The sequence below is a fragment of the Oncorhynchus tshawytscha genome, linkage group LG13 (genome assembly GCF_018296145.1).
Source record: "Oncorhynchus tshawytscha isolate Ot180627B linkage group LG13, Otsh_v2.0, whole genome shotgun sequence".
NCBI lineage: Eukaryota > Metazoa > Chordata > Actinopteri > Salmoniformes > Salmonidae > Oncorhynchus > Oncorhynchus tshawytscha.
The window spans coordinates 50,544,338-50,554,971 of NC_056441.1; the positions used below are offsets into that span (position 1 = coordinate 50,544,338).

At 42.6% G+C, this 10,634-nt stretch overlaps 1 protein-coding gene across 1 annotated transcript; it reads right to left on the bottom strand.

Annotated features, from left to right (window-relative positions):
• Positions 1–3,495: 3,495 nt before the first annotated feature.
• On the bottom strand, positions 3,496–7,235 carry LOC121839085 (galaxin-2-like). Its single transcript, XM_042295868.1, has 4 exons — positions 6,905–7,235; positions 4,620–4,948; positions 4,203–4,259; positions 3,496–4,009 (listed from the first exon to the last, which is right to left on the bottom strand). Exons 1-4 carry the CDS (start codon positions 7,003–7,005, stop codon positions 3,741–3,743), a joined length of 756 nt encoding a protein of 251 aa, XP_042151802.1. The 5' UTR covers positions 7,006–7,235; the 3' UTR covers positions 3,496–3,740.
• Positions 7,236–10,634: the final 3,399 nt, after the last annotated feature.

The window sequence follows — 10,634 nt, forward strand, 5'->3', positions numbered from 1 at the left end:
GGGTGCGTTCTGAGCCCTCTCCTGTACTCCCTGTTCACCCACGACTGCGTGGCCACGCACGCCTCCAACTCAATCATCAAGTTTGCGGACGACACAACAGTGGTAGGCTTGATTACCAACAACGTCGAGACGGCCTACAGGGAGGAGGTGAGGGCCCTCGGAGTGTGGTGTCAGGAAAATAACCTCACACTCAACGTCAACAAAACTAAGGAGATGATTGTGGACTTCAGGAAACAGCAGAGGGAACACCCCCCTATCCACATCGATGGAACAGTAGTGGAGAGGGTAGCAAGTTTTAAGTTCCTCGGCATACACATCACAGACAAACTGAATTGGTCCACTCACACAGACAGCATTGTGAAGAAGGCGCAGCAGCGCCTCTTCAACCTCAGGAGGCTGAAGAAATTCGGCTTGTCACCAAAAGCACTCACAAACTTCTACAGATGCACAATCGAGAGCATCCTGGCGGGCTGTATCACCGCCTGGTACGGCAACTGCTCCGCCCTCAACCGTAAGGCTCTCCAGAGGGTAGTGAGGTCTGCACAACGCATCACCGGGGCAAACTACCTGCCCTCCAGGACACCTACACCACCCGATGTTACAGGAAGGCCATAAAGATCATCAAGGACATCAACCACCCGAGCCACTGCCTGTTCACCCCGCTATCATCCAGAAGGCGAGGTCAGTACAGGTGCATCAAAGCTGGGACCGAGAGACTGAAAAACAGCTTCTATCTCAAGGCCATCAGACTGTTAAACAGCCACCACTAACATTGAGTGGCTGCTGCCAACACACTGACACTGACACTGACTCAACTCCAGCCACTTTAATAATGGGAATTGATGGGAAATGATGTAAATATATCACTAGCCACTTTAAACAATGCTACCTTATATAATGTTACTTACCCTACATTATTCATCTCATATGCATACATATATACTGTACTCTATATCATCGACTGCATCCTTATGTAATACATGTATCACTAGCCACTTTAACTATGCCACTTTGTTTACATACTCATCTCATATGTATATACTGTACTCGATACCATCTACTGTATCTTGCCTATGCTGCTCTGTACCATCACTCATTCATATATCCTTATGTACATATTCTTTATCCCCTTACACTGTGTATAAGACAGTAGTTTTGGAATTGTTAGTTAGATTACTTGTTGGTTATTACTGCATTGTCGGAATAAGAAGCACAAGTATTTCGCTACACTCGCATTAACATCTGCTAACCATGTGTATGTGACAAATAAAATTTGATTTGATTTGTAAGAACAGCCATTAGCTGTGGTATATTGGCCATATATCACACTTCCTCGAACCTTATTGCTGAAACATGTCAGATCACTTTTATACGATTTTGAAATTTAATCTCAGAAACCACACTATTCCAATCATCCCTGAAAAGGCAATTGTTGAAAAGTGCATCCCGAAGGGGATGTCGAGAAGAAGTGCAAATGCTGTGCTAAGTTTCTTTCTGTCAGCAAGTCAACCCAATCTCATTCTTCTGGATAGTCATTCCCAAGCTATGCTGAAGTTCCTCCTTTTATCAGATCATTTGGAGATCATTCATCCAAATGGAGTCTCCTATTATACTGTTATTATACTCCTAATAGATGCTTTGACACACACCTTGCAAGTAGAGTAAGTAGACCGAGTCTTCGACAGCATCTGAGGTGTGTATGTCGACTGCTTTCCTATACACGCTTAGAAAACAAAGGTGCTATCTAGAACCAATAAGGGTTATTCGGCTGTCCCCATAGAAGAACCCTTTTTGGTTCCAGGTAGAACCGTTTTTGGGTTCCATGTAGAACCCTTTCCACTGAGGGTTCTCCTATGGGGACAGGCGAAGAACCCTTTTGTAACCCTTTTTTCTAAGTGTTGAGTAAGTAGACTGAGTCTTCGACAGCATCTGAGGTGTGTATGTTTACGACCTAACTCTCCAGCCTGCTGTCAGTGAACTTACTTCTTTATTAACATAGCTTCTCTGTGTTAATAATAATCACTTTATTGTCCATTTATAACCCTCGCCAGCTCAAATTAGCCTCTTGTCCCTGAATTTATTCAAGGGATAGTGGCCCTATGCTTTCCCCCTACACACAGTAGTGATAGGATACAGTATTTTCATTAGTCTCTAAAATAGGATGAAATGACATTTGACATGTAAGCTTATGCATTCCTGTCTATGTTCTGTTTTAAACAATTTGTGTGAAACAAAAGATATGTGGTGTTCATAACATGACATTTTCTTTGTGTAGGCCATTAGAGAGCATAGATCTGCTGTGTTAGAACTGTTTTATAATAGTGCCACGTTTTGGCTTACTTTGAGACACTTTCGGTCAGAGCTTCATACAGGAAGAGGTTGTGTGGTCCACTTTAGAACGGTGTGGTTAACTGGGAATGTGTCCAAGGACTTGGACCATCTCCCACGACAAGAGCCTGGAAGGAAGCATATGAAAGATGCAATTTCTCGCTCACAGTTTCAAGCAATTGTTTGGCGCCGGTGTCAACCTATTGTTTTGATATACAGTCATTTCATTGTGGTTTCTGAGGCTCCACTAAAATATCCTATCGCTTTCTTCAATCCTTCCATTATTTTTAGCACAATGTTCAGGAACACTAAAATTATAACACTATGTGTTTGCAGTTTATACAGTTGTTTGCCCTGTAACTGGACAGCTTTGTTTGATGTTTTTTTTTTAAAGTGAAATGGAACTGAACCAACTCTACTTTCTTTCATACCATAGTTCTGTTGTCATGCAGGTGCCAGCATGGCTGTGGCCTCCCACCCAGCCTTGTACAATAGTCACAACTAAAAGAGAGGATCAGCAAGAATCTTATTTGTCCGTGGCAGGACAATGTTTTATGTGCTATATCTCAGTCAATATCTGAGTTTGGAGTATCTTCATTTATTAGAATAGTCCTTTATTGTTCTTGTGACGGTTGCTATGTTGATAGATGCTCCTCTGTCTTCTCTGACAAGTGTGCCAACAAGTCTCGAGGCTGTAATCGCTCTGCCAAAGGTGCTTCGACAAAGTACTTAGTAAAGGGTCCGAGTACTTATGTAAATGTCATATTTAAGGGGGGGGGACGACGACAATTGAATGAATTTTAGAATAAGGCTGTAACGTAACACAATGTGGAAAAAGTCACGAGGTCATGGTGAAGTCGCACACCTACACACAATTGCTTGGTTAGAAAATAGGCTTATTTCCTGCCGTTTCACAATGTGGTGCAATCACTTCACAGACAGATTCACGCCAATGATGTTAGTGTCACATTGAACAAAGAGTTTCAGTGAGTAAATAGCTTCAGTATGGAATAGACATTATTAAGAAAATATTGCATTAACATTAAAGGAACGTTTGCGATAATATAACAGAAAACCACTACCCAGACAAACATAATAAAATATGACTTATCCTGAGATATGACTCATGAGATATCATAAACATGGTTGGGTTTTTTGTAAGCAAATACAAATTGCTTAAAGATATACTGATATCTTAAATGGGTCATCATCCACATACATTTTTGTTTGAGTTTTAAATTAATTATATACAAATTGACTCTTGAAGAATATAACGTATGCCTCATGAGCTCAGTTAATCTGTCCTACCCCATCAGAACCCAAAATAGACGGGTTTTGTTTTAAATACATTTTTTGTAAGCAATGTATTTGTGAACAAAACACTGTATTGCCTCAAAACATGGTTAACAGTATCATTTTGAGCACCTGGAGAGAATGGAATGGAGAGGGGAGGAATGATCAGAGATGAATCTTATGGTGTCTGAGAAATAATTTTTCACCCAGATGTAAGTGTTGCCCGGCACCAGTTCAGGGAAGCTGCAGTGGTCGGGTAATGTGACGTAGTGAGGGGAAGGCACGGCGCTGACATGGCCACGCGAGGCCAGCATGTACATGGCGTTCACCATCACGATGGACCGCTCATTCATCTTCACAGACACACTCTCCACTGTCCCTACCAGAACTGAGACACACACACACACACACTTTAGATCCGTGTTGTGAAGCTACTGTAAATCAATTAGTCTAAGTGCTTCCCAAAGGGATTCAAGTACTTCCCACAAAAGTAGATTCAAGGGCTTCCCAATGCCCTTGCTAAAGGTCAAAGTATTGAGTAATGTTTCCTGTCATCTTGTGCTTCAGACTGGAGGCCTTACCTCTGCTGTGACACAGGACTTCAGTCTTCAGATCCCCCAGTGGTAGAAGCCTGGGTCCTGGGATAATGAACAACAGTCTAATCAAATGGACAGAGACAGACTCCAGGCAGGGACCCATAAAAAGACATCCCCTTTATCTTATGCATGTATGCCATTTAGGGGACGCTTTTATCCAAAAGAAACTTAGTCCCGAGTGCATTTTTACATATGGGTTGTCCTAGGAATCAAACCCACTACCCCAGCATTACAAGCGCCACGCTCTACCAACTGAGCTACAAAGGACCACAAGAATAACATAGAATCTTCATATAGAATCTTCATATCACTCGTCTGCCCTGTAGGTAGGTCTTTCAGAGATAAATCATGTATGGATGAAAAATGGGTATCAAGTTTGGATTGTATCCGGTTCCCACTGACCTGGAATCATGTTCTTGCTGGTGGTGTGTGGTTCAGGCCTTGGGTGCAGGACCCCCGCGCAGCAGGACCACAGGGATGAGTTGGGGTAGCGGTGCCCACAGCAGGTGAACCCTTGCTGGGTAGGATAGAGCAGGTCTAGCCCTGGGGCAGAGCAGCAGGTCTGGGTGGAACCGGCCTCCATCAGGACACTCCCACAGCACTGGGCCTCCTCTGAGAGTCTGTCCTGAAACTGCAGGTCGTACAGAGTCCCTGCACAGCACTTCATCTGGTCACAGCTGGGGTCATAAGCCTTGACTCCGCAGCAGGACTTGTTCCCCCACCTGCTGTGTCTGGGCAGAGAAAAATATTTGATCTCTCTATATCAAAAGAGTCCATATCATCTCTCAGAATTTGGTTCCGGTTGTGCTGTCATGTTGGGTGAGATCAGAGCCATATGTACTGATGATTATTTATCATTGATTAGATTTGACCCATTCTATTTCGATGAATAGCTCTCAAGGAAATGGGATCTGGAGAGTTCTAGCTATAAAAATGAGTTTTAGCCAATTGATTACTTGAAATCGACAGATTGACAAATGAAGAGAGATGACCAGTAGCATGTATTCATGGATGCCATGGGAAGCCAGGCTTCCCCCAAAAATGTACCAAGAAAAAAATCTCTCTTTTTGTTTTTATAATTTTCCTTCAATTAGCAAGAGGCTGAATGTATCTCACCGGAGAAAGCATCCGAAAGAGCGAAACAGAGCCCCTCTGTATGTCGGCCATCTATCTGATGCTGTCAGGTCATAAAGAGTATGACATTGTTGCCACGTATAGCATTAGATGCAAGGGAAACCGTTGAGCACTCGGCCTCCCTTGATAAAAAAAAAAAAGTATAAAATAATAGCCCATCAACATTGAGCTATACTGAGTGAGCTCAACTGTGAATGTTCCTGGTGGACCAAAACAGAGTGTCAAGGGAAACAAGTTTGGATTTGGCTTCACTCTTATCAAATCAAATACGTTGTTGACAGAAACTATTTCAATTGTTGCATCTCGTTGTGTTGTTGTCCTCTGGTGGCTAGCTAACTGAAATTGTCCCTTTGCCAAATTAGTCATGGATGGCGATAGGGATTTGGACTTGTGGTTTTACTTAATTCTCCGTACCGGCCAATGATTATAACGGTGATTCTGATCCACCCATTAATTCATACATTGTTGTGCGCTTGGCCTGAGAGGATGGAAGTTCAATATGTAGCTAGATGTAGAAGGCCAATGTTAATTAGCTAACGTTGCCCACGAAAGGAAGTTAGGCTAGCAAGCAAGCATTTTAGCCAAGTAGCCTAGGAAAACAAAAAATTGACAGTGTCATAGACCATAGATCTTTTAGTTGTCACTGTATTAGACTAAGCAGAGGTGATTTGCTGATGCTGAAATGTTGAAGTCGAAATGGTGCTGAAATAGTGAAGGCAGCTCCTGTTTTCTTTGCAACTTGCGGTAACTCTCTATGGTTCTAAATCATTAGTTGTTTAGTAGTCGGAAACATTCTTGCTTGACCATGTAATATGCTTTGTGGACATCACCAGACAGAGCTTGCTCTCCAGTTTTGTGATGAAACAAAAGTGTAGTTGAATTTATTTTGATTCAAACGAAAGTAGATTCAAGTGCGTCACTGAAAACTGCACTGCACAGACCTCCCGCTTATTTCTTGACCAAAGTATTGAGTAATGGTATCAGTGTAAATTCAGACTGCCATGCAAGTTCTTGGGGAAAGCACTACAGGTTGCGACCCACAGTTTGAATGACAGGGTCTGAGCCTTTTCACATTAGAGCATTGTTTGTTAATTATGTGTTCGCCCACGTTTCCACTTGTTCTCTAGAGAATTTAGATCCGCGTGTGAAACCCAATGAGACAAGATCGAAATTGTGGGGGGAAGTGGAATGAGGGGTAAAATACATACAAAATAAATATATATATATTTCCAGTCTGTCAGGTCATGATACATTTTTACGTATTTCCAATTAACAGACTTCAGTCAATAATAAACACAGTTTAAATGAAAAATACATTAGTAATGTTCCTAAAATCCCAAACAACCATCGACCAGCTTCCTCCCATTGCAACGGGAAGTAGGGATGCTGAGGGTGCTGTAGCACCACTTGAAAAATCACAATAAAATATATATTTATTTTTTTATTTAAAATTAAATAAATTGTGTACTAGGCCTTTATTACTCTTGTATGAGCAAAGAAGAATCCTGGCTAGGTTCAACTCCCTACAGTTTCCACACTACAGTGCAGCTCACTTGTGTCCGTTGCAGCAGATTTCATTCTGAGGGTAATATGTCTCCTCCCCACAGCAGTGTTTGCCTGGATCGTTCAGATGAACTCGTGAGCCACACACCATGTCACGGGATGGCAGATACAAGTGGCCACCTGGGGAGCACTGGTACCCATCCTCCACCACATGGTGCAAGGTCTGGTTACAGCACAGCACCCCTCGGTCCTCTACACCATACGGAGTTGTACCACAGCACTGGGAGAGAGACACACCAGTCAGCAGGGTATCAACAACACACACACAACATGAATAACAGACATGCAGACACACCGTGGCATGCACATACCAAAAAAGAGAGTCTAACTTTCTTACCAGGGGACCTGTGCACTCATCCTCTACCAACAGTGCAAAGCGTTAGAAAAGAGACCTCTAGTTATCCGTCGTCTGACACGCTCTCACACAAGAGGAGCTGCTCTACTCTCAACTGGTTGCAGGGTGGGGCTTACAGAACTAAATGTGCTGTCAGAACTGACATGGTACCGCATAGAGCCCAAGTAAAGCAAACACCATATATAGTTATTGTTACTGGTAAATCACGGGGCAGAGTTTCTCCCTGGCAGACTTTTAGATCAAGCAGCACTCTAGAAAATTGGCCTTGAGTATAGGGACACCCTCTTCCCACGGGGGCCCTGTCTAAACATTCTGAGTGGACTGAAATGGGTCTGTGGACAACATATAGTGTCAGCCTTGCCTTAAAATGCCACTTTTTTTAGTTATTTTGACCATTTAAAAATGTACAAATACACAGATACATCCCTGTGCTGTACAGCATTGTCTTTATGCCTTGACAAACAACAACTCAACAAGCGTATGGAGGATTTAGCTGTTTTACTTCAATTTGACTGAGATGAGGAGAACTGATTTTTATGTAGTGGAGGAGGTTCAGTGAACTAAGCTTCAGCTGTAGGCCTGTAAGCTCTGTGGGCTAATGGACTTACCAGGTTTTTTCCAAGCACCCTATTGGACAGCTTCCCGGCACAGCAGATTTTACTGTCTGGATTGTAAACCTGAGAGCCACAGCTAGCACCATTGTAGAGATCTGGTTAGAGAGATGGGAAGGAGGAAGGAAAGAGATGGGGATGGTGGTGATGATCAGATCAAGACTGGTAAATAATCTGTCTAACCTGGCAGCATTTACTGTACATACTGTAAAATCAGCATCCATACAATACAGTGCGATGACTGCTGAACAAAACGGGTCATCTGTTACACATATGGGCTGCTCTTTCACCTACATATGATGCAATATGGCCTTTGTGAAAACCCCCAGAATTTGCAGAGAGATTGGGTGATTCGACTGATGATATAAAACAGCTGTTTAATGCTGTTTCCTCCCATGTGTGGATTGTGGGAAAGTGGATACCTAGTCAGTTGCACGACTGAATGCATTCAACCAAAATGTGTCCTCCTCATTTAACCCAACCCCTCTGAATCAGAGGTGCCTCCACGTCATTGGCGCTCAGAGAACATTATCTTATTTTCGTGGTAGAGCACCTAATCTTCCACAAGAACTCACACACACGTGTCTCATTTAAGATTTTATATTTTAATTTTCATTATAGATTTAATAACGCTTTCTGGAGTCTCATGGAATACATTTCCAATGTCTCCATCGCGTGTGCTTCTCTGTCTGCACGTGTATACTGTCTTACATGGGGTGTGGCGTAGTGTTCCCTCACAGCAGGTCTGGTCGTAGGAGTAACTTTGTCCCTGGAGAGATGTAGGGTTCACACAGCAACGTTCTGTTGTTGGGTTGAAACAGGCACCTAGACCACAGGGCTGATTCCCGGACATACTGGAGGCAGATGGAGAAAAAGTGGGGAGGACCTCTGCAGGAAGTGCAGCTCAGAGCAAGGTAATGTACAGGAAGTCTATAAACTGGGAAAGTTAAACTATTTTTTGTCATTGCATCTGCCTCCACAGTTTACCAGAGGAAGACATTCATTTCAAAGGATCCATATGCACAGTGCACACCCACAATTAGATGCCATACAACACATGCACATAAATACATTAACATACCATAAACATACAGTAGAAATGTATACAAATACACACATACAAGCATAGTTAAAAATATTATTTAAAAAAATAAAACAATCTATCATGTTTCTAATTATTCCACCACACTTGTTCTACAGGCAAACCTTTACAGTTAACGTGCCCATTGGAGGTTATCTCAGTGTCAATGTGCTTGTTGGCAGACCAATGCCAAAAGGCAAAACCCACAAGCAGAAATAAAGCAATATCTGACACCTGCAGATGTTCAGTAAATATTAAAGAACATTTGGAAAAATTGACATGTAGTGGGTGTTTTTATTTGCATCTTAATGATGTTGCATCATTTATAATGGATGCCATCCCATTGTGGCTTTTAGCCATTGGACATCAATTATATTATATTCAAACCTGACTGTTAATGAAATGGTTGAATTGAACATTGAATAAAGAAAGTGAAACATGAGGTTCAGTATATGGTTGAAGGCCAAAGGCAACCTTACCATTTTGGAGAAGTCGGAGCAATTCCCAAGTGCTGGAAAAAAAGAACAAAGCACACACAAAGATGACAAAGTATCATAACGTGAAGTTTCATTACAACCATACAAAACCAGTAGGTTTCCTTTTTTTTACTAACATTAGACCCTGATGATGCACAGCAGCTTGCATTGAGAGGCTCTGGAGAGAGTGGTTCAGAATCGAAGCAACAGCAGTGGCTTCGCTGGTCAAACTGGTGGTCTCCACAGCACTGGTGGTGAATGGACATTTTGGTCAGGACCTTCTTTCCTTTAACGACATTTCCACAGCAAAGCTGGTGGTCTTCATTGTAAAGCTCTGCAGAACAGGTAATAAGGACTGATCAGATGTACTGTTTAAATGACTGAAGGGCTTTCAAGTGCTCAAGTCTAACGGTCTTGACATTGTGACGGGGAGTGAGCATAGAAGCCGTGAGGTGCAGGTGGGAAATTGGGAAACATCTTCCAAACAGTTTTCGGAGCAGACAGATGTAAGGGGTGCGTAATCGATGGCAGGGAAGTCAGACGCAGGAGAGCTGAACTTGGTAATAGCCGGAGCAGTTTAACAGTAAAACCCACGGCATAAAAATAACAAGATAATTGGGTCCAAAAACCCGTCACGCACCAAACAACACATGCACAAGCACTTACAATAAACAATCCCACACAAAGACATGAGGTGAACAGAGGGTTATATACACAACAAATGATTGAGGGAATTGAGGAAAAACAACACAAAACACATGGAAAATGAAAAGTGTTTCGATGATGGCTAGAAGACTGGCGACGCCGAGCGCAGCCCGAACAAGGAGAGGACCCGACCTCTATTGGAAAGACAGTTTGAGAGCAAAGTCTAAAATGCACACCACGACAACATCTCTGTTTATGCCTTTGTGAAGAATAAAACAAACACAACTACATAATCGATGATGACATCAATAGATGTAAATAGACCTGATCTCGCTGACCTTTTCCGCAACACTTGGAATGGGGTTGGGTCCTGGTTAGGATCTGAGAGTCACAGCACAGCTGGTTGAGTGGGTCATAGGCCTGACACCCACAGCAATCTGACACCAGCTGGCTCACATTAAGAGTCAGCTGACCTGCATCGATTGAATAACAGATAAACACATATTGAAAGAAAACTTGGGAGGTGCTGAGAAAATAACTTTTCACAGTTAC

Excerpts from the sequence above, each read along its gene's own strand:
- LOC121839085 (XM_042295868.1), bottom strand. The coding sequence starts at position 7,005 with ATGGTGTGTGGCTCACGAGTTCATCTGAACGATCCAGGCAAACACTGC. Across the intron at positions 4,260-4,619 it reads CAGCAAGAACATGATTCCAG|GACCCAGGCTTCTACCACTG; the intron begins GTCAGTGGGAAC and ends TCATTATCCCAG. Across the intron at positions 4,010-4,202 it reads AGTCCTGTGTCACAGCAGAG|TTCTGGTAGGGACAGTGGAG; the intron begins GTAAGGCCTCCA and ends TGTGTGTCTCAG.